The sequence below is a fragment of the Tripterygium wilfordii genome, chromosome 11, assembly GCF_013401445.1.
Source record: "Tripterygium wilfordii isolate XIE 37 chromosome 11, ASM1340144v1, whole genome shotgun sequence".
NCBI classification, from domain to species: Eukaryota; Viridiplantae; Streptophyta; class Magnoliopsida; order Celastrales; family Celastraceae; genus Tripterygium; species Tripterygium wilfordii.
This window is the reverse complement of record NC_052242.1, coordinates 9,378,099-9,402,943: the sequence shown is the minus strand read 5'-3', so window position 1 is coordinate 9,402,943 and position 24,845 is coordinate 9,378,099. Positions and strand designations below refer to the sequence as shown.

Here is a 24,845-nt window from a genome sequence, read left to right as displayed (position 1 = left end):
CGTTGACCCATCGAAAGGAAGCATTCAACCACCACAATCATTTTTTGTCACTCCATGCTACCCACAGTTGCTTGTATCGTCGAGAAAAAGCACCAAAAGGATGAGGTCATCACGGCACAAAATGCATAGATCCGACCACCTCCAGTGACGTGTTCGACAACGAACCACATATTTGGACTCTAGCCGTCGAAACGCACCTTACCCATCCAGTTTTCAACCAGAGAGCTACAGATTCTTGCAACCCGAGCAACGTTTTCGGCCACCTCTACCTCCAGCAATGTTCGAGACAATGTATCTACCTTATTATTCCTGACCGGTTTCATGACTTTTTCCTCGAACTTATATTTGCATATTTTGGGATTTACATTGTTTTGGAAACAAATGCAATTGCAACAATGTAATAACATGTTTGTGTAGTAAAAAAAATGTAAACACAATTCTGTATGGCAAAAATAGTGTAATAACATATTTGTGGCAAAAAAACAATATAATCGCATGTCTATATGCAAATAATAATAATAATGTACTCGCATTCATTTTTAGCTAAAAAAATGTAATGTCATTCTTTTTCAATGTAATCCGTGAATGAAATCATGAAAGTTGAAGAGAGAGAAAATGGGAGATAAAAAAGGAAATATTTGATTTTCAATTTTTAAACAACATAGAAGTGGGAGAGAGTAGGGCAATTTCAATCTTCAAAAATGTGTGCAATGTCAACAATTTATTCCATGTTGGTATGCTTTTAAAGCATGCCACCTAGGTGCCACCTAGACTTGGGATTTGTTGGGTTAAAAAAACTTGGGACATTTAGCATTTTTCTTTTATATGAACAAAAATTTTTGCACAACTGTTTTTTTTCCAATAGGGGGGCAGGACATGGGATGCTTTAATGGCTGGCTTTTGCTTATTATTTTATGTCCAAACTATCCTTCGATCAAGTTTTAGTTCCAAACAGTTATTTTGTTTAAGGGTTAACGGCTTAAAGTATATGTGTATGACAGTATAACTGAGCCTGGCCATAACTAGCCCTGAGGAAAATATTCTCAAAATATAGATAAAAGAATGAAATGATACTGTGAATCTGTTTGTATCATAAATGACCCTCATACACCAACTGACAGGTGGTAATTTGGGCCCACACTTTGCAAGGAACAATCAATCTCTTGGTGACATGTGGCAAATGCAGGATTTTTTATTTTTAAAGTTTCTTCATTTTGCAAGTTTTCTAATGGATTTTGACCTGAAATGAAGGGATTAGTTATTGAAAATCGGGTTTATCTTAAAACAAATGTCCAAAAGGCTACAAATGAAGAACTTTTTGTCTTAATGGTTTTTCTTCTTCAAAATCAATTTGTTTAGGAATAACCAAGATTTTAGCATGATTATCCCAAAAAAAATCCAGGAGAAGTCGAGTTTGTTAGCCTTACGTCCCTGAATTCCCTCAAACACGCTTCCAGCTGCTACATGACACAGAGGCCAAGACCACGATCGGTCTGTACTCCGAAGAAGAAGACATTTTTTCATAACCTTTCGTGCAGAAGTATCAACAGAATGACGACTATTAACCATGTTTCCACAAATTCGAGCATGAAACCTGCAAACCAAGAAGGTGGAGTATACCACAGCCTACTAGAGCACCCACATCCACCCTAAAGAAGGAACACAACTGAGGAGATACTATCATCATCCCCATTTCTAGGAGTATAGTTTTTAAACCCGGACCGGCCCATCGGTTCGACCGTAAAACCAGTGAACCGATGACCTCCGCGGTTTATTTCCTTCAAAAGCCCATTTAAGCATTGAACCGGTAAAACCCGTGAATCAAACCGTAAAACTCGTCGACCCGTGAACCGGCGGTTTTGATGAAAACCCGCTGATTTGCAAAAATACCTTAACACAACTTTTCTCGATCTCCACTCCAATCCAGTCTACTCTCTCGGTCTCTCCACATCTCCATGCGATATCCACGGCGGCAATAGAGACGTCATGACTACTAACCACCACAACGACGCTCAGCTTGACCAATGAAGACGGCATCGAAGAAGACGGATCTCTCTCCTCTATGTAGTTGGAGTCGAAGATAAACCACAGAGAAAGAGGAGCGGAGTTGGTGTTGGGTTTCTCAATAGATATCAAATCTGTGCAAGGATTCATCCTCAAAAAGAGTCAGAGTTGGGGTCATAGCTATGGAGAGTAAAAGAGAGGTTGTCAATAGAGATACTGGAGCATTTGAGGATTTTGAATGACGAGCATCAAGCCATCAACAATAAGGAGTTAACGACGAGAGAGATTTGAAAAAAGCTTTGACCCCTTTGAATCTTTGATGGTTCTTGTCTTGTAGTAGGTGCAGAGAAAGAAGAGTGTGTTTAGTAGATTGTCTTGTAGTAGGTGTAGAGAAACTGAGTTAGAGGAGTGGAGTTACTGTGGGTTGCGTGTGGTGATGGTTCTTTTTTTGTAAGTTGAGTTTGTGTGGGGTTGCGTGTGATCACGTGAAATGATGTGAATTGTGAATACAAAATACAAATTATATATATATTTATATATTATATTAATGCAAAGTTATAAAATATAAATTCTATATTTATATAATATATAAATTTATCATTTATTAAAAATTTGCGGTTGAACCTCCATCATAATGGTTGAATCTTGAAACCCTTGAACCTTCAACCTTGACGGTTCGATACGCGGGTCGGGTTTAAAAACTATGTCTAGGAGTCGATTGCGGTTATTGAGAGTTTTGACCCAGCAACCTGAGCAACAAACAAGAAGGTAGTTCGCCACTACTTCCCACATCTACACATATCAAGGACGTGCCTAGGGAACTGGAGTTGAAGATCACCAAGGTCACCATAAAGAGTATAAAAGAATAAAGAAGAGAAGTCTACAATGACCCCACGTCAACCACATACTCATCGTCTTCAAATGTTTTCAATGACTTTAATCACTTATCTTTTCAATTAGCATGGCTCAGGTCAACTAGTTGTAGATTTGTCCTTTTCTTTAACAAAAAGCCTCTGCGGATATATCTTTGATTTAGCTTGTAAAGCATGCCTTAACACATCCTAGGATGTATTACCTTTTTTCAATGAAATTCCTAATGCATTTCAACAATATGTTGCTTTTCATTTCCTTTCATTAGAAGTTCTTTCATTCGAGGTTCTTTCATTTCGATAATTGTCTTCTGTCTCCTACTTTTTTCTAGATTGACACAATATGAAATTTAAGTCTTTTTCCAGAAAGGCAGCCTAAAGCCAGCAGGTTTGTGTTCTCTATCTACACACAATCCGTCTAGTAAAGACGTCAAACTTGGTGTAAAACCTTATCAAAACCTTTAGACTGACAGCAAATCCTGACACACCTGAACACACATTATCCATAATCTCAACACTCCTATTCTCAATAGCCGGATGCTTGATATCTCCTATCTATCACAGGAGACATCGAACTGAATCATAATTTTTAAAATTGATCTTGTATCAATATCAAACCGTGTAGGTAGTGTTGGACCCAAGGTCCTACATTTTTGTTTTCATGATTGTGTTGTTTAATTACATGATCTCTATGGTGAATTTAATGTTAAATTGATTGAATTTGAAACTTACTCAAAATTGATTTTTCATTGAAGTGTCTTAAAATTAGTTGTGAACTCAACAATCGTTTTTGTATCAAATGACCTTTGAATAAGTTTGAAATTTTACAATAACATTATTTACATTATAATGAACATTTTTCATGAAGAAATGAATGACAAATTTTGACGTTTGGTGACTGAAACGCTATGCCCTAATTCATATATGAAATTTGTGATTATTTGTCTTAATTGAGTGCATATGAGACTAAATGATATTTGTTTGAGCCATAAATTGATATGTACAGCAGTCCATCTATGGTTCAACCATGAAGCTCAAATAAGCTTACAAGCATATCTTAAGGTTTTTCAAGTTAAGACGAGTTGTAGTAATCTGGCTGTCCAAGAATAGTCTTGTAAGACTGAGGAAAAGTTGTGAAAATCCTAAGCACTCTTGCAAATTCACTAGAAGGTGAACATTGAAAATGTCCAATTAGGACAAGGTGTGTCTGACTAGGACAGTCAAATTCAGACAAGCACTTTATGGAGAGTATTTGGTGGAGACTTCAAACGATATTCAAAATTCAAAGAGAATAAATTGACACATTCGAAATTCAAGTTGAAGATTCAAAAATCGAATTTCAAACTCAAGATTAAAGATTGAAGCCGAAGATGAGATTGTTGTGTTTCAAATTCGAAATTTGAAATTCAAAATTCAAAGTTTCAAAGTGGACATATCTTTAACGGAGTTTTAATTGGCTGATATTTGAAAGAAGATGCAAGGAGTCAATTTCAAAAGTCAAGTTATTGAAGTTCTTATTCAAGTCAAAATGGAACTATTATCATTAAATTGTTGCATTTCTTTAACAAGATGGACGAAATTCTTGAGTTTATTAGGCCAAGTATGTTGGCTACATTCAAAGGAAGGCGTTGTTGCATTTAAAAGGAAGAAATCCAGTTTGTTGCCTGAATTTTTCAAAGAGAAATTGGTGCACTTCAAAATGAGAAAATCAAGTTTGTTTTCAACAATTACATTCTAATTCAAATTCAAAGAGGATTTGAGAAGGTCAAGGGTTGGTTTCAACTAGCTCTACTTGGCTTTTCTATAAATAACCATGCCTACAATAGGAGATGATGCAAGACTTGCTCCAAACTACATAGCCGTTTCTCTCATTGTCTCAAGCTCTCTTTCATTCAAGCTCTGTTGTTCTCTCAAGTCATGTCGTCCTAGAAAGTCTTCAAGTATTCAGCTCTCTAATTTCTTCATTATATATCCAAACTAAGAGACATTGTAAAGAGTTCCCTCAAACCCTTTTATTTTGTAAACAAACACTGGAGTGGAACTTTGAGCCTAAAATTATATCTCTCTCCTTGTGAGATTGTGAAAAATTTAAGGGTGAGTTTGTCAAAACCCTTGGTGAAAAGTTAAGGGGTCAATTTGTTGAAAACCTCTTAATTATTGGTGTCATCAAGAAAACTTTCTATCCTAGTGGATTTGAAAAGTCTAAGTAAGGGTGCTTAGGGAGTGGACATAAGAGAGTGCTCTGAACCACCATAAATATCATTGTCTTGTCTTGCAAATTTTTTAATTGATAGCCTGCTTCAATTTTGTATTTTTGAAATGCTCATTTTCAAATCAACACACCATTCTATACTTAAACTATATGATTTCAAAACAAGATTATCTTATCGTACAATCTGATTCTAAGTGTCATAAGTGACTACATCTCTACTTGAACATCTTTATAAACTCAAGTGATATGATTGTATTAATGTGACATAAATTTGACTCAATTTTCTTATTTTTGTTTAAAGATTGCAAGCTAAGAATTATTTCTTGGTTGCGTATGCAAAACTTGTGTAGTTGGACAATTGATTGAAAACTTTATTTGTGACACGTTACGTTAGGGTTTTAACTATTATTGTGTCCTTCAATTAGTTTCTACCCTAATCTGATTTGATTTGTTATTTGACATTTCATTTTGTCTCTATATCTATATACTTGTGTGTTTTGTGTTTTTATTCTTATGGTTTATTTGCTATTTAAAGATAAGGGGATTCCCAATTGAAATTTGGGATCAGAATTCAACCCCCTTATTGTGTCGCCTAGGTTCTACAAGCTGAAAGTTGAAAGTTTTCGAGTTTCAATCAGTACGATGAAAGTTGAACTGTTGGTTTATAGTACACAATAAATTAATATATATTTAGATATATAGTATATAATTATGTAGTATATTACCAATATAATTTATGCCAAGTATGGATGAATAAAAATGTCATTCCCAGTCAGCATGACATGTGGCACAGAGAGGGAAGACCTCATAGAAAACCCCTTAGAGTCAACTTAGGGAGGACTCAACCTAGAGTCAGATCAAGGTTAATCCTCATATCACAACCACCCTAACGACAAGATCAACCTCAATGTCAAAATCAACTCAAGATTCTAACAAACTCAAAAATCAGGATATGATAATCCCAACAAATGTATCACAACGCCTACAAAAGGAACTATCAAATTGAGATGAGATATGCTCTCAATTGTATTATTGGATACTTAATAAAGACACTGACTTGAGCGTTGACGTATTCCTGGGCCATGAAGAGCCGCCCTCCCTTTTCTTTTACAGGATAGATATTCAGTGTCTACGTCACAGCTTGGACCCCAACTACTGACGTATGAGTCGTATAGATTTTTGCATCGATAATTTGGCGTCGTTTGTGTGAAGCGAGTAATTTCCAATGAATTTATAGGTTGCATCATGACAAGAACACTAGAGATAGATGCAAGAGAGAGGCAAGAAAGTCAACTGGAGAAAGATGAGAATGGGATTTCTCTAGAAAGAAAAATTGAGGAGGCAGTGCGCCGCAAGCAAGAAGAGCTCCAGCAAAGGTAGGAGAAGCTCAGGCGATGAACAAGGAGCTTCACTTAGTCAAATGAATGGATAAGAGCCTGGCAAGCATTATTGAACCAGCAAACCCGTCTAAAGACAGAAGAGTAGAGCGCTAGGAGTATTGAAAGATCTCGTAGAAATAGGAACCTCACCCAAGGAGAAGGAAATGGCATTCGCCTGCTGTAAGGAGGATCTCACGTCCTTGAGTCCAGAGAGACCACGACACGACATGGTCTTTCAAAAGCAAATATTTAACACGTGGTTGGTATTTGTGCGTTTGATAAATATAAGGTTTAGATTTGACCAGTGTTTTGAAAATCGAACCGGTCCAATCGATGATCGGGCCTACATTCGGTCGGTCAACAAACATAAAACCGATGAACTCTAGACCGATGGCTTTTTATAGTTGATCCGACCGGTTTGCACGAACCGGTTGGCCTTTGATTAAATGAAGAAAATAATGTTTTTGATAAGAATAGAACCCATACCTTTGCTTAAAAGCTAAAGATTCTTACTAACTAGGCTACTACACATATTTTGTTTAGGAAATGAAGTGAATTCAATATAATATATTCAATTACGACCTCTACCTTCTTGAAAAATATAATATATTTATTGTATCTGATAAAAAAAATGATAAATTTAATAAAGACATTAATTGATTCATCACTCATTAGACTAAATGTGAAATTTTTTTAAAGACTTCTTATTGATGGGGTTCGAACTCATTCTTTCATTCATAACACCAATGTTTTAACCAATTAGACTATAATACTTTATCTATTTAAAAGAATACATTAATTCTATATATCAAAATTTGTATTATTACATTTATTCAAACATTTCTAATATTGTGAGTATTACAAATATGAAAATTTTATAATTATTATTAATATTTAAATGAATATATATTTTATAATTAATTATATTAAATCAGTTTGAACTTGGTTCAAATCCCGATTGGACCTTTAAACCTTGAATCAATAAATTTTCCAGTTCGATGACCGATCCGGTTTTTAAAATCTTGGATTTGGCAAGTGCAAAAGAAAAGTGAAATGGCAGGTTATTCTTTCACATGCACTTGTAAAAAACAGAAGGGATATCAAGCACGAATTTCAAAACTAATCGCAGCTGAGAAATTTCGAAAGATGAAAATCAATAAATAATGTACTTATTCACTGAATGAGTCTCATCCTTACTTCTATGTTCTTCCTGCTCACAAAAGGTACCCTTTACTTACGTTTTAGTATGCACGTGTGGCTCTTATTTCTCAATTCCCGGCACCACCACTAAAATTTCACTAAATTAGATTGAAATTTTGACAAATTATATGGGAAAATTATAGTAAATTTCAATATAAATTTCCCAGTTCTCAGTATACTTTGTCAAATTTCAGTAAAAATTTACTAAAATTTTAATTAATATTTAGGTGGAAGTTCAATGAAATATCTCATTCCACTTGATTCACAAAGGAATAGACACTAAACTACAAACTAGTAGATTTCTAAGCCCAAACAAAATCCCAAACCAAAATGGTCCAGACGTAGCAAAAATAAATTAACACAGCAATGGACAAAAATTTTATCTAGCAAATGCAGTAGATTAGTTAACAACAACGTCCTCCCTGACATGCAAACTCCCCGCTATCAAACTTCCATAACCTCCTCCCTAATCTTTCCCAACCGTCAATTTACTAACCCATTCCCTGCCCGCCCTTGAGTCCCCATGCCAATCATAGCCTCATAGAAATTTAACTAGCTTAGTAACCCTAACCCTAAAAATGCCATCAGATTTCAAACACAATAATGGAATTCCACATACAAGCATGCTCATGTCAATAAACCCTATATGAAGGGCCTCCATTTATAACCCACAAGCCTTTCATGTAGCCTGAGACATGCACTAGAAAATCAGAAATGTGAGCTTAGCACAACAACATAAAACTTACTTAAAATCACACCAAATCAGAAATTGACCTAAAAATTTACAACATACACTAGCATATGATGCATTGTCTCAACACAGAAAACAAAAAAACAGCCAAGCTACAGGCAGGAAGTAGAGCCCTGACTATTGTTTTTAGACGAACTTTTCTTTCTCATTAAAAGTATCAAGCGCGCGGAGATCAATTTCCGCTTCTCCTACTTTAAAACACTACCTAGCCACACTACCAGCATCATTCTCACCTCTCAATTACTGTCATCACCTCCTTTCAGATAGAGCGTTTCACCACCATCAACACCCTGGCCACCAGAGCTCCCGCCTCGGCCCTCAGCAGATCCAATGTCTTGCTTGCTGCCTCCAGCCATTCCCCTACTGCCAATGTGCAAGCCTTCTCCAGAAGAGCCACGGCCAAAATCAGCATAACCTCCAACTCCAAGTGCCCCGCTGCCTCCAGCATTGGCGGCCTCACTCTGCAGCATGTGAAGTCCAGCACTACCGGAGCTCATACCGAGTTGGCTGTGCAAGGCTTGCTGTTGTTGCAGATATGGCTGTTGACTGTACAACATGGATGATCGTGCAGCCATGACTGATTGTGGTGTCAGCTGCTGAGCTTGTTGGTGCTGCATATAGTGTGATCCAGGTTGTACTACGCCGCTGGAAGGGTACTGTAAGTAGTTAAGAGACCCAACAGGACAGGCAGTTAGTATTTGTCAAACTAACCGCACAAAATTGAGTAAACATCATATAATATAAAAGCAAATTTAAGATTTGGTGAACCAGTGTTCACAGAGACACCAAAAAACTAAATGGCAGTGAATCGTAGGAGTAGGACTTGAAGATTATTATTATTCTAATAATTACTTAAATATTCAGAAACGTTTCATACCTGAGGATGCAGGGTAGGCGGTTGGGGTTGAGAATCAGCAATTGCAGCCAAATACATGAGGTTTCTCTGTAGCCTTGCTTGGTTCCTACAAGAATAAAAGAAGGTAATCATCAATTCAGACTCAAAATATTCACGGCTAGGGCCACAAAATTTAAAAAACATGTTTTGCCTTCTGAGGCTGGTTTCTTTATGGTCATCTTTGCTATTTTCGCAAACATTTACTGTTGTCGAACAATATTCAGTGCATAGCATAGCCAATGACCATTTCCTTTTGCCCAGAAAAAAAATAAAATAACGAGGAAGGGCAACACATGTCCATCAAATCCTTAACATGTTGGAATGGTCATGCAAAACATACAACAGATTTGAAAAACTCTCAGTATGAAAGACGAGCAACATTGAGATGTTCAGTGCAAGGTTTATGCTTACTCTGCACATTCATTCAGTTTCCCTGAATTCTGGCTCTCAACAATCTTCAAAATCAAGGACTTGTTCTCATCCAAATACTGCATGAGATAAGTAATGAAGGCAGGGACGAATAAGCAATAAAGTTGTAGGATTCACAATTTAGTCAATGAAAACAATCTAAATAATTGCAGTAAGTGTAGGAAAAAACATTAGAAATCTCCGACGGGAAATTTGAAATGCATAATAAATTGTAGCCATGCACATTACCAGAGGAAGAACTCGTAGTGCGTGCAAAATGTAGTAAATGAAAATGATAGACCTTTCTAGCAATTTGATATATTTCCTTTCCCATGTTGATCTAAATATCAAACTAGGGACCCTAGGAACAACAAAAAGAGTTCACATGAAAAGGAATTTATAATCTTAAAAGCTTGACACTAAAAGAAGAAAACAGCATAGAACTACGCCAGAATCCAAATGCCACAATTTTGAGAGTATTTGCCGACATACTCCTACACTAAGGTAGCTTATGTGTCCAAGCATCAAGGAAACTTATTGCTTCTCAGCAACGACACATGCAACTTTTATTGACTTCTTTTAGTCAGCCACTGAAACTACATTAACATAATGCCTTTCCAAATGAGTTTCCTGCTTCATATGTTGACAACGATTACAATTTACAGTGTATCTCGATACTACAGGATATGAGGATGACATATATACCACTTCATTGTTGATACAACGTATGACAGAAACTGAAGGCTACATGCTGAATCAGGAAAAATCATGCTTTCACCTAAAAGCCTTCATGAAAACCAACATGCAAAAACAAGGAGGGAAAAACACGTAAAAAGTTTGATATGCGGATACCTAAACTTGCCAGTAAATCATGTTTTACCTTCTCAACTTCTCAGAAACAAAATTTAGGATCACGAAAACATTTGAATAATGCAGTAACCAAGCAATAACTTGCAATTTAGGAAGAAACATTGCACTGATACACACTCGAGAAGTAGTTTCCCTATAAATGATTAGATGAAAAATCTTTGCACATAATTAGACCATCTTTCTAGTTTCTGAAGCTACTTAATCTCCATAATAGCACTCGAGCAATCCAGTTTTGTGCACAATCAAAGTTAGAAAGTCTTTGGAAGCCACATCAGAAAGCTCTATTAAGGAACTCCCAATTTCAGGAGGAGCACGATTCACTAATCTAAAAGGCCAACAAGGAACCTCAAATTAAGCCTCCCATAAAACAGATCACAAATGATTGTGGTCTATATGTAGTACTAACTTCTGCACTCGCACCACTTCCTATCTAAACAACTTAATATTCTTTATCATAGTCATCGTAAAAGACAAGATAGATCACTAACGCAAATAGGCTAGCAATTAACTTACCTTCTTCAGACATTTTGCACATAATAAGGCACACCAACATCAAGTCTAAAACACAGATAGTACCCGATAATCACCATAAGATTCTACATAATTTGGATCTCAAACAATAAAACGACGTCCACGTGTAAAATAATTTTAGATTGTGAGGTGGGCTACATGAACGCAGAAGTCGTACTATAAGAAGTCATTTGTGGAAGATCAGCTACCACTAGTATGCTATCAACAGAAACCACCAAACTGTCATATTTGTCCCACAAATAATCAACTTATATAGCAAAAATGCCGGGCCAAATTGTGGAAGCACAAACAAAGGACCACATATCAAAAAGACCATATCTAGAAAGGATCATGGTGTAAAGGTTATCTAGAAAGGACCACATCAGCAGACAAAGAGCAAATCTAAATGATCAACCATCAAATGGCAACAATAAGGAAGGACCACCAAATAAAGGGCATCTGAAACATCCAACAGGCTCCAGCAAAAGCAGGTAATAACTTTTTTCGGTATTTCACCATCAAAGTATTATGTAGCTTCAAGTTCATATGAGAACAGCAGCTAAAGCTTAAGAAATTATGATTCACTAGTTGGCCGACTAAGGCTCAAGGAATTTCCTTTTTCATTGTACATTGCCTTATTTATTTACAGTCTTGGTGAATTAAACTGGATGTAATCAAGAAACACAGTAGCTGCCTTGCAGAATATCCACATGTTATTTTCAGCAGAGTTATGAAAAAAAAATTCATTCATGTTAGTCCTCAAAATGGTAACATAGGCCATGAGACACTATTTCAGTTTAGCAGGAGACAACTACATTTCCCCATCTAAAGCAAACAAGCTAAACAAACACTGTTTTATGTGATTTTAGCAGGAATGTAGACATTAAATCAATTTGAACCTAAATTCAAGCTGTCAAAAGGAAGGGTAAAACATACAAAAGTTCATAAACAGATCTATTGAATATCGAACCCAACAAATAAAAAATACAAGTAACAGAAGAAAACAAATAAAAAATACTAAACAACTTCTGAAGGTGGAGCACCATGTACGATAATCAGTAAAGAACATCCTTTTAAGGAGGAAAATAGAGCACCCACTTGGATAAAGTCAATTAAATTAGAGATTTATAAGTGGGTGTTATAAATTTACACAAAAACAACAAAAGAACATACAAAAAAAAACTATGTTAAACACGGTAGGGGCTAACTGGTAAAGAACAGAAGGAACGTGAAAACTACAGTAGTCATCATTGAAAAAAGAAGAAGAGAAAGAAAAGCAAGTAAAGGACTTGAGGACGACTGAAGAAAGTGAATCGACCAGAGACAGAGAGGTCAAAAAGGGGAGAAGGAGAGGGAGAGGGAGAAACCTGTTGAATGTGATCAGTAGTGACGTTGTTGGGGTAATAGGCTGCCATCATGGGCTGCATCTGCATCAGGTGCTGCTGCATTTCTTATACTTATACACACACAAACACACAAAAGCTAGCACTCTCTCGCTCTATCTCTAACCCTTGAGACAGAGTCACTGCTCCGCAAGTGCAAAGAAATGCCTTTGCTTTTCACTTTCTCTCTCCCTCTGTGTGTGGCAGAGAAAATTAAAAGACAGTGGATGGAGAGTGAAGACTCATTGAAAGTTGAAAGGGTTTTTGGGTTTAAGAGTTGAGAATGAGACACTGTGTCTCAGACTCAGTTTCTCTCTCTGAAATTGAATGGAGAGGGTCACGTGATCAATGAATGTGATACAGAGAGAAAGAGACAAGTCCAAAGAAATGTGGGGTGCGATCACATCTCAACATATATGGTCTTCTTTGGTCTCATTCACAGATATGCGCGTTTTTTTTGATGTAAAATTCTAAAATCTAAAAGCATTGATTCGGAGTTCCCTACACTACACTACACTACCTTTTTTTTTTTTAAAGCAAACGGGGAGGGGACTCAACTTGGGTACGGTAGATGTTTGAATCGACAATCAAATAATATTTAAAACGGATCATCAACAATCTGTGAAATGAAACGAACAAATGTTGATAACAGGGGAACTTGGACAAGCGTAATGTGCCACTCAAATGTCAAATGGTCTCCGAGGTTCAAGTCAATAATGATTGTGATGACAAAAAGAATATATTGTATGTTTATCTTGTATAATTTTTTTTTTTTACTTTTTAACTTATGAATGTTCGGTGTAAAAAGGTCTATGACTGATTAGGATTGCTTGAAGTTCAAGACATACAAGAGTTCATAAGAGGGAAGGAGAAGAATATTCCTTCAATAGTGAAGGATTTTGGCTTAAATACTCTCTTTGAGGGACACGTATCCCATTCTATACGAGACATTTATTCTAGGTTATCGTTAGAGAGAGAAGGCAACATGCAACGAAAGTGTGACAGTACCAGGTCTGACCACCTAGTCTGGTGAAAAGGACAGGACAAGGTATGGTTTCGTGTGTCAGAACTCAAGAGTAAGGTCTGACACTGCAATTTTGGCGGAGAGATGTTTGGGATGTAGTCTTTTGTTGTTAGGGACGATAGGTACAAATGTCAAAGTTGACTTAAGAGATGTAAAAGGTAGAATGAGTATCAGATCGATATGAAAGAGTTATCAATAGGACTTTACATCAGAATGACAAAAGGTCGATAGCTAAATGGTGAGGTGGCGGGGAGGTCGACGGCGAAGTGAAGATCACGTCGATGTCGAGATGATGAGAGGTCGACATCGAGGTGGGCCAAAGGTTGTAGTCGAGAAGCACGACGAGGATATGGTTTCTGAGATTGTACATGTTGAAAAGTCGTGGGCCCACAGAGATGGGATAGACGATTTCTGACCACTACAGATACCACCAAGTCTAATTTATGCCTTAATCACATCGACTAAAGGGTTGTTGGTCACTACACAAAATCTTGTGACTTAAGACTTAATCATCATATTAACATATAAATAGACACAATTGAAATGACGCCAGTATTAATTTGGTCTCGTACCATGACCAAAAACTAAAAACGAAAATTCAATCTTCTGAAATGGTTGGGTTGAAGAGCTCAAATTTCTCTTCTTGTCATTATAAACTCTCAAAATAGGATAATTGCAGAGAAATTATTCTCATTGCTTTTTTTTTTTAAAATATTATTGACAAATATATTTCACATTATAATTAAATTTTGAACACACATGTGTTTAACTCAATCGATTATCAATCTAATCACATGCTTTCGTGAAATGATTCTCATTGCTATATGTGAAATTAGTGAGATATTCGATTTCACTATGAATAAATATATAAAAACATTAAAAGGCATCTTTTTGCTTAAATGAAATGATATATTGGGCCCACCTGGTTGGCATTAACTATTAAGTGACAATTGTGACCTCATCATATGAGTGGGCCCCACAAGTGATAAAAGCAAGTGTTGAACAAATCTTGGTTATATTAATAAACTAACATTAAAGATGCATTTATTCTCCCTCAAGTGTTGTATAGGCCAGATTCTCTTTCTAAGCTTCACTAAAATATTACATTAGATTAGATAATATATATATATATATATATATATATATATTTCTCTTATGTACGCCTAGTCTCCTATGTATCAATAATCCAATAAATTCACATAATACAATACTCAAATCATTATCATTGAATGTGCATTAGATAAATTCATGAAACCTTATACAAATCACTCGTGTCAGAAAAATACATGAAGATTCAATTTGCTGATTTAAGGTAAGAATCGAATCCATAACTTCTAAAGATGACAAGTTCTCACTTAACCTTTGTGCTAATGATAATTTAGGGTTCAAGTTGGACTGTTGGAGCCTCCTCTTAGACTTAACTTAATTAATCTTGAATGGTTCATATTCTGGTGATTAATGTAAAAAAAAAAACACCCAAATAGACAATCTTGTCATTGTGTAAATAATTGAATGGTGAATGTTTTCATGTGATTCTGAAATGGGGGATATTATTATTGGGAGTTGGGACCCAAAAAGTTCACATGTCCTCTGCTGCAAGTGTTGTCCAGTCCATGCCCAACTGGCATCCTTACATATATATGCATATGTGTGTGTATATATATATAGAGAGAGAGAGAGACTTATATCCACCAATTAGCCACCCCATATTCGAGAGAGAGAGAGAGAAACTTATATCCACTAATTAGCCACCCCATATTCATATAGTACCATGAATGAATGGTAGCTAGGAACAGCTTTGTTTGTGGGGCACAAAAGAAAAAAGAATAATCCATTATTGTTGATGTTGTTGTTGTTAAGGAGGTACAATTATGTATATATGGTGATGATGAAATGCATGCATTGCATAATTGAAGTAAGGATGTTGGATGTTGGGTTGTGGGGTTCTAAACAATTTAAAATAAAATTTTGATTCGAATATATATATATATAGATGATGAAGAAATTAAAGGTAGGTGATGCTTCCAGCTCCCCTAACATGTTGGGACGTTAGGGTGTTTTCCTTCTCTTTAATTTTATTTTGCTTTATTATCATATTATGTGTCTCTTCTTAAGCTTTGAAATACACTGAATAGTCATTCCTATCATTGCCAACTTTAAATTTCCCAACAAGTGCAACAAACGAGCAAATCATAACCCAAGAAACGGGTGGAGGTAAGACCGTCCAAGAACGTATCACTAGGGGTCTGCTACAGCACCATGTTAAATTTGGCATATAGTGGTCCATTACTCTCCCTAAAAGGACCTATTAGATATAGTAGAGGGTATCACATACAATTCACCTAAGCTAGATGATGTGGGACATTTATCTCTAAGAGTTTTATAAGTATGGTACTTAGTCAAGTCTAAAGTTTAATAGTTATTTAGTATCTTTTAAGAATTCAAGTATCCATCTTTATGAGGAAAGTTTTATAGAATTTGGGTTACCACGTAGTCTATAACCTCATATAAATATTTTCATAGGACTTCTTGTAAATCGGAGCTTTTTGATGAATAATATATGAATTCTCCGTGGGTTTGAACCCTAGAGACTCCAATGAGTCTGTTATCCCGTTCCTCTTCTGGTCTAAATGTTCCTATTCTTGATTTTGCTATTCTTATTCTAATCTAAATTGGACTCCAAGGGATCTCCACCTTATCTACATAGATACATGGCTGCATTCCTGAAAATCTTATTCTTTATATATTTTGGATGGATTGCGCAGAAGATCTACCTGTCTTTGCTCTTCAGGATGATAGGGTTGTTGACGTGGTGGGGGACCCTTCTGGTGTCCACAATGCCATTGAGCTAATTGCATCTCATCTCAGGAAGTTTTTGGTTGACCGCAGTATAATTCCTCTATTCGAGATGCATGTAAGTGTTCTATCTGATGCCATTGCAGTGAATTTAAACTGTTACAGCATCCGTGGAAGAAAATTTAATTACATTTTTTTACCAGATGCAAATGGCAAATTCACCAATGGAGCACATGCCACCATCACATCAGCCCTGGGGTCCGCCTCAAGGTCTTCCTCCAAGTTCTGGCGGAGGTCCTGGTTTTGGACCTAATTCTCAATATATGCCGCCACCTCCTCGGGAACATGATAATTACTATCCTCCTCCTGACTTCCCTCCCATGGAGAAACAGCCTCATCAGGGTATATCTGCCTATGGAAGAGAAGCTCCAATGGGGGTTCGTGCATCTTCTAATACCCAATCAGCTTCTTCAATGATCACGCAGGTTACGATTTATGATCTCTTTCTGCTTATATATCCCATCCTCGGTGTTAGTAACTGAATAAGAGTAATTTGAAATTTTGTTCTTCTATTTATAATTTGATAGAATAACCAGGCAACTTAACATTGCGGTCGTTGCGTACTATTCTAATTAATGCTAGGACTGCTGGGTTCATTTAAGTCAGATGCTTGAATATGTCTTATCATTCAAAAGGAGGGAGAGGGTTGTACAGGAGGAGGAGCAAGAGAAACTGATGTAGGCGATTTGCTCAAATAATAGCATTTCATGTAATGATTACATTTAAATTTCTGTTGGTCCATTTTGATCGATACTGTCCGATGAATTAGCTTGCTCTGTTAGGATGGGGGGTTCCAACACGACTTTGCCTTGGAAAGATTGCAGTTTAATAAAACTATTTGATGATTTTATGGAGCACCACTAGGTCAAGTTGTCAAGTTCCCCACATTTTGCTATTTTTTATGGATGCTAAAATTTTATAAAGGTACCAAGATGTTGCAAAAAGGAACGACAAGGAGGCTAAGCTAAAGGCTTCAACCAAATCATTACAAGAGACAGACATTTCAACAAATTAAAGAAATTTCCTGCAAAGATATCTAGATTAGTTTCTGTATTGTTCAAAATCCTGTTGCTTATTTCTTTCCAGATTAACCACATAATTTCCATAGGAATAGATTGAAAAAGTCTTCTCTTAGCTTTACTGTTGCACAGTTGAACAATTGAAAAAATTCTGATGAACTAGCTCTTAGTTGCTGATCAGGGGATGTTTTTTGGTTTCATTTTACTGGCTCGAGGGATCTGGTTGATGCTGTAGTATCTATAATAGTTTTAGACTAGTCCAGGGCTTCCGGGCCTTTTTTATGTGGGTGGGGTCTGGGTTGGGTCATGGGTGATGGGAACCTTGACTAATGTGGGTATGTTAGGGAGTCATTATTTCTTACAAATCATTTATTCTTGACTTTAATTGTTTTTCTTCTGGAGGAGTACGATTGAGTAATCTATGCGTGATATAAGGAGCCTTAGAATGTTTGTACAGTCCTAATATGTAAAGTTGACTGCACACAAAGTAGGGATCAGACATGCATCCTTTCCTCTTTTAGACAAGTACATTTTCTTTTCTTAAGCATTAAACTTCAGATTGCAAGGCATTAACATCAGGTAAAAGGTAAAGGTAAACAACACCGGGGAACAAGGCTCTTGCAGTCACAGTGGGCCAGATGTTCGCCTGTAAGGTGATACCATTACATAAGAAAAAATGGAATTAGATCTTGGAAATGATCAACACAAATAGATGCTGCTCATAATATTTTTTCCCTTCCTATTTATCAGAAGCATCCAGCAGTCCACACCAGTGCTTTTGAGTATTGGCCGTCTTCAGGAAATTTAATTGCTTCGTATTAGCTAGAACTTAGAAGCTCTAGATGATGTTTTCTAATTTTCTAGCAGGTTACCCAGCAAATGCAGATTCCCTTATCTTATGCTGATGCTGTTATTGGGACGGGTGGTTCAAGTATTAGCTATATCCGCCGTGCAAGTGGTGCGACTGTTGCTATACAAGAAACCAGGGGTGTTCCTGGGGAAATGACAGTTGAAATCAGTGGAACAGCTTCCCAGGTCCAAACGGCTCAGCAGCTGATTCAGGTAATTATTCCTTGCCTTACTATTTAGCTATATCCAAAATTGGTTTCTTTTTCCTCTTATAGCATTCCCATTTCTATCTGAAATTCGGAATAAGTTCAATGCTCGCATAGCTGCTATTTTTCCCCCTAATTGTATGTATACATGTGTCATGTGAGCATGTCTGTGTATGGTGACTTTGATTGTTCACCCTATTTTAGCATTGTTTATCTTTTTCCTATGTATTATTCTCATTTCTGTCTGACCAAAATCATTGTTCATCTTACTGCTGGTCTGCGCAATTGTCTATACAAGGTTGAATGTGGTTGTATATGGTTGTTTTAAAAAAAATTAAATAAATCAGATACTCTAATCAACGTATCCCGAACGTATTTTTAAGGTGTCGGAGCGTATCCGTGTCCGACACTGACACTCAGTCCAAAAGAGAGTGAAGTATGTGATCTCAAAGAATATTGGCAAGAAGAGCATCCCATTATGATTAGTTGCGTTCAGTTGTCATATAGGATGTAGTATTTTTGACATTAGTATTTTTTTTCAAAAATACCTTTTAATTTTTAATGACATTATTTATTAACACTTCTCGGATGAATTTTAGTAAAATATATTAGTTGCTCCATTTTTTTTCATCAGTATAAATATCAATCTTGGTTTTCTCGGTTTTAGTTGCCTTTGTAATTGTTAAGAGTTGTATCTGTTTTTAACAATTGCAATAGAATAAAAGAAAAATGGTTAACTTGGTATTCTTCTCTGTCCATTCAAAAAAACTTGGTATTCTTCAAAATGTTATATGTATATTTTGTCAACATCTAAAATTGATTACTGATGGGGTCCTCCTCCTCCTGGATGTCAGTTGCCATCTAGTTTCTAGTACAACCCCACAAAAGAAATGGATGTTGGTGAAAATAAAGGATATGAGCTCTATAGAATTAGTGAAGAATGTTGCTTTCGATGGGAAAATTGACCAAGGAGAATCGAATAACTATTATAGATTTATGCAATTGTCTCCAAGTTTGGGATGAAGATTTTGATAATGATGATACTAGTCATGGTGTTTGGAATTGATTGCGATACATAGTTTATATATTTATTGTAATATGAGCTTATTTTGATGTATGCTTTTGATTATTTAACCTTACAATGATAATTTACACTGTATTATATGAATTGACAAAAGTGATTCTATTATATTGTTGAACTTTAGGCTCTATTATAGGCTGTTTCTATCCTTCTCTCTCAGAATTATGCTATGTTCGGTTTGATTGCTTTTCGAAAAAGAAGCAAAATCTTCTTCAATTGGATTACTGTTCAAAAAAAGAAGAAAAAAAAAGAGAAGAAAATACTTTGTTGGATTTACTTGTATGCAGTTTTTCTGACCGTAGCATTAATGCTGCAAATCTATTATCTATAGTTGCAACTTGTAGAGCACTCTATTATGTGATCTCTATTTGATTATGTGCTGCTCATCACACTAATATTTTTATGTTGCAGAATTTCATGGCTGAAGCAGCTGCTGCAGCACCAGGACAAGCACAACAAGGCAGATCCGCAGACCAAGGTTACAACCCTTACGCATCACATGGTTCTATGTATGCATCTCCCCCATCCAACCCGGGACATGGGAGCCACACAGGAGGCTATGGCTCAGTGTATGGTTCAAATTATGGGTACTAAGACGGCCTGTATTGGTTTTTTATCACTCAAACTAATTTACTGCGTCTCATTAAAAGAGAATATAATCAATTATATGAATGACAGATGTAATGGTAGACTTTTGTTAGGTTCTCAGGTAATTTGGATGCTTTTGTTTAATCATTGACTGTTTTCTATCACCTTTCCTTCGACCTTTTATTCCATGGCTCTTACTATCGAATAGAGTCTCTCCGATCATCCTTGAAGCAATGATTTCTGTAGCAATTTCTTCGTTGTTGTGTGTCTTTGAGCTTAGCTGATCTCTGATTATAACAATCAGTGTATAGATGTCATCCATGACTAGCTTTGAGGATAACTCCAAAGCACGTAGTAGACAATTTGTTTCCATTTTAAGTGTAGGTTTTTTGGAATATATCTACTTTGGTGGGCCCAAGATATATCCTACAGGGGTGGAGAGCCGACTTGGTTTGGTTTATGGATTCGATCTCAACCTCCGTATAAACCTATCTTGGATGGATGAGTTTGGGATTGTTTGTTTTACTTTTGTTTATTTTTCTTAAAATTAGGGTTTGGTAAATTTTTTAGAAATATTTTATATGCGGTAGTGCTAAATGTTCCAACAAAAATTATCCCAATTCTTCCTAATCCTACATGGCACTCCACATTAGTAGTTAGATTAGTATTTTGTCTTTATATAAATATTCACGCTATCTTTTTGTTCTCTTTCACCCTTCTCCCTCCCACTCTCACAAAATAACCTCCACCACCATTTTAGCTGTTCTATCCGGCGATCGATCCGAGTCGTTGACCCATCGAAAGGAAGCATTCAACCACCACAATCATTTTTTGTCACTCCATGCTACCCACAGTTGCTTGTATCGTCGAGAAAAAGCACCAAAAGGATGAGGTCATCACGGCACAAAATGCATAGATCCGACCACCTCCAGTGACGTGTTCGACAACGAACCACATATTTGGACTCTAGCCGTCGAAACGCACCTTACCCATCCAGTTTTCAACCAGAGAGCTACAGATTCTTGCAACCCGAGCAACGTTTTCGGCCACCTCTACCTCCAGCAATGTTCGAGACAATGTATCTACCTTATTATTCCTGACCGGTTTCATGACTTTTTCCTCGAACTTATATTTGCATATTTTGGGATTTACATTGTTTTGGAAACAAATGCAATTGCAACAATGTAATAACATGTTTGTGTAGTAAAAAAAATGTAAACACAATTCTGTATGGCAAAAATAGTGTAATAACATATTTGTGGCAAAAAAACAATATAATCGCATGTCTATATGCAAATAATAATAATAATGTACTCGCATTCATTTTTAGCTAAAAAAATGTAATGTCATTCTTTTTCAATGTAATCCGTGAATGAAATCATGAAAGTTGAAGAGAGAGAAAATGGGAGATAAAAAAGGAAATATTTGATTTTCAATTTTTAAACAACATAGAAGTGGGAGAGAGTAGGGCAATTTCAATCTTCAAAAATGTGTGCAATGTCAACAATTTATTCCATGTTGGTATGCTTTTAAAGCATGCCACCTAGGTGCCACCTAGACTTGGGATTTGTTGGGTTAAAAAAACTTGGGACATTTAGCATTTTTCTTTTATATGAACAAAAATTTTTGCACAACTGTTTTTTTTCCAATAGGGGGGCAGGACATGGGATGCTTTAATGGCTGGCTTTTGCTTATTATTTTATGTCCAAACTATCCTTCGATCAAGTTTTAGTTCCAAACAGTTATTTTGTTTAAGGGTTAACGGCTTAAAGTATATGTGTATGACAGTATAACTGAGCCTGGCCATAACTAGCCCTGAGGAAAATATTCTCAAAATATAGATAAAAGAATGAAATGATACTGTGAATCTGTTTGTATCATAAATGACCCTCATACACCAACTGACAGGTGGTAATTTGGGCCCACACTTTGCAAGGAACAATCAATCTCTTGGTGACATGTGGCAAATGCAGGATTTTTTATTTTTAAAGTTTCTTCATTTTGCAAGTTTTCTAATGGATTTTGACCTGAAATGAAGGGATTAGTTATTGAAAATCGGGTTTATCTTAAAACAAATGTCCAAAAGGCTACAAATGAAGAACTTTTTGTCTTAATGGTTTTTCTTCTTCAAAATCAATTTGTTTAGGAATAACCAAGATTTTAGCATGATTATCCCAAAAAAAATCCAGGAGAAGTCGAGTTTGTTAGCCTTACGTCCCTGAATTCCCTCAAACACGCTTCCAGCTGCTACATGACACAGAGGCCAAGACCACGATCGGTCTGTACTCCGAAGAAGAAGACATTTTTTCATAACCTTTCGTGCAGAAGTATCAACAGAATGACGACTATTAACCATGTTTCCACAAATTCGAGCATGAAACCTGCAAACCAAGAAGGTGGAGTATACCACAGCCTACTAGAGCACCCACATCCACCCTAAAGAAGGAACACAACTGAGGAGATACTATCATCATCCCCATTTCTAGGAGTATAGTTTTTAAACCCGGACCGGCCCATCGGTTCGACCGTAAAACCAGTGAACCGATGACCTCCGCGGTTTATTTCCTTCAAAAGCCCATTTAAGCATTGAACCGGTAAAACCCGTGAATCAAACCGTAAAACTCGTCGACCCGTGAACCGGCGGTTTTGATGAAAACCCGCTGATTTGCAAAAATACCTTAACACAACTTTTCTCGATCTCCACTCCAATCCAGTCTACTCTCTCGGTCTCTCCACATCTCCATGCGATATCCACGGCGGCAATAGAGACGTCATGACTACTAACCACCACAACGACGCTCAGCTTGACCAATGAAGACGGCATCGAAGAAGACGGATCTCTCTCCTCTATGTAGTTGGAGTCGAAGATAAACCACAGAGAAAGAGGAGCGGAGTTGGTGTTGGGTTTCTCAATAGATATCAAATCTGTGCAAGGATTCATCCTCAAAAAGAGTCAGAGTTGGGGTCATAGCTATGGAGAGTAAAAGAGAGGTTGTCAATAGAGATACTGGAGCATTTGAGGATTTTGAATGACGAGCATCAAGCCATCAACAATAAGGAGTTAACGACGAGAGAGATTTGAAAAAAGCTTTGACCCCTTTGAATCTTTGATGGTTCTTGTCTTGTAGTAGGTGCAGAGAAAGAAGAGTGTGTTTAGTAGATTGTCTTGTAGTAGGTGTAGAGAAACTGAGTTAGAGGAGTGGAGTTACTGTGGGTTGCGTGTGGTGATGGTTCTTTTTTTGTAAGTTGAGTTTGTGTGGGGTTGCGTGTGATCACGTGAAATGATGTGAATTGTGAATACAAAATACAAATTATATATATATTTATATATTATATTAATGCAAAGTTATAAAATATAAATTCTATATTTATATAATATATAAATTTATCATTTATTAAAAATTTGCGGTTGAACCTCCATCATAATGGTTGAATCTTGAAACCCTTGAACCTTCAACCTTGACGGTTCGATACGCGGGTCGGGTTTAAAAACTATGTCTAGGAGTCGATTGCGGTTATTGAGAGTTTTGACCCAGCAACCTGAGCAACAAACAAGAAGGTAGTTCGCCACTACTTCCCACATCTACACATATCAAGGACGTGCCTAGGGAACTGGAGTTGAAGATCACCAAGGTCACCATAAAGAGTATAAAAGAATAAAGAAGAGAAGTCTACAATGACCCCACGTCAACCACATACTCATCGTCTTCAAATGTTTTCAATGACTTTAATCACTTATCTTTTCAATTAGCATGGCTCAGGTCAACTAGTTGTAGATTTGTCCTTTTCTTTAACAAAAAGCCTCTGCGGATATATCTTTGATTTAGCTTGTAAAGCATGCCTTAACACATCCTAGGATGTATTACCTTTTTTCAATGAAATTCCTAATGCATTTCAACAATATGTTGCTTTTCATTTCCTTTCATTAGAAGTTCTTTCATTCGAGGTTCTTTCATTTCGATAATTGTCTTCTGTCTCCTACTTTTTTCTAGATTGACACAATATGAAATTTAAGTCTTTTTCCAGAAAGGCAGCCTAAAGCCAGCAGGTTTGTGTTCTCTATCTACACACAATCCGTCTAGTAAAGACGTCAAACTTGGTGTAAAACCTTATCAAAACCTTTAGACTGACAGCAAATCCTGACACACCTGAACACACATTATCCATAATCTCAACACTCCTATTCTCAATAGCCGGATGCTTGATATCTCCTATCTATCACAGGAGACATCGAACTGAATCATAATTTTTAAAATTGATCTTGTATCAATATCAAACCGTGTAGGTAGTGTTGGACCCAAGGTCCTACATTTTTGTTTTCATGATTGTGTTGTTTAATTACATGATCTCTATGGTGAATTTAATGTTAAATTGATTGAATTTGAAACTTACTCAAAATTGATTTTTCATTGAAGTGTCTTAAAATTAGTTGTGAACTCAACAATCGTTTTTGTATCAAATGACCTTTGAATAAGTTTGAAATTTTACAATAACATTATTTACATTATAATGAACATTTTTCATGAAGAAATGAATGACAAATTTTGACGTTTGGTGACTGAAACGCTATGCCCTAATTCATATATGAAATTTGTGATTATTTGTCTTAATTGAGTGCATATGAGACTAAATGATATTTGTTTGAGCCATAAATTGATATGTACAGCAGTCCATCTATGGTTCAACCATGAAGCTCAAATAAGCTTACAAGCATATCTTAAGGTTTTTCAAGTTAAGACGAG

The 24,845-nt window shown here is 36.3% G+C and overlaps 2 protein-coding genes across 2 annotated transcripts; one reads left to right on the top strand and one right to left on the bottom strand.

Moving 5' to 3' along the window:
- Window positions 1-8,372: 8,372 nt before the first annotated feature.
- On the bottom strand, window positions 8,373-12,793 carry LOC120009050 (GRF1-interacting factor 1-like). The gene is made up of 4 exons (XM_038859493.1): window positions 12,466-12,793; window positions 9,722-9,798; window positions 9,293-9,377; window positions 8,373-9,071 (listed from the first exon to the last, which is right to left on the bottom strand). Exons 1-4 carry the CDS (start codon window positions 12,544-12,546, stop codon window positions 8,652-8,654), a joined length of 663 nt encoding a protein of 220 aa, XP_038715421.1. The 5' UTR covers window positions 12,547-12,793; the 3' UTR covers window positions 8,373-8,651.
- A 2,920-nt stretch (window positions 12,794-15,713) lies between these two features.
- Window positions 15,714-20,277, top strand: LOC120008586 (flowering locus K homology domain-like). Its single transcript, XM_038858963.1, has 4 exons — window positions 15,714-16,418; window positions 16,504-16,785; window positions 18,247-18,441; window positions 19,927-20,277. The coding sequence occupies exons 1-4, from the start codon at window positions 16,257-16,259 to the stop codon at window positions 20,107-20,109; spliced, it is 822 nt and encodes a 273-aa protein (XP_038714891.1). The 5' UTR covers window positions 15,714-16,256; the 3' UTR covers window positions 20,110-20,277.
- The last annotated feature ends 4,568 nt before the right edge of the window (window positions 20,278-24,845 follow it).

Coding starts and splice junctions, on each gene's coding strand:
- LOC120009050 (XM_038859493.1), bottom strand. CDS start 12,546: ATGCAGCAGCACCTGATGCAGATGCAGCCCATGATGGCAGCCTATTAC. Junction 9,378..9,721: donor AAACTGAATGAATGTGCAGA/GTAAGCATAAAC, acceptor TTATTCTTGTAG/GAACCAAGCAAGGCTACAGA. Junction 9,072..9,292: donor CGCCTACCCTGCATCCTCAG/GTATGAAACGTT, acceptor AACTACTTACAG/TACCCTTCCAGCGGCGTAGT.
- LOC120008586 (XM_038858963.1), top strand. CDS start 16,257: ATGGATTGCGCAGAAGATCTACCTGTCTTTGCTCTTCAGGATGATAGG. Junction 16,419..16,503: donor TTCCTCTATTCGAGATGCAT/GTAAGTGTTCTA, acceptor TTTTTTTACCAG/ATGCAAATGGCAAATTCACC. Junction 16,786..18,246: donor CTTCTTCAATGATCACGCAG/GTTACGATTTAT, acceptor ATTTTCTAGCAG/GTTACCCAGCAAATGCAGAT.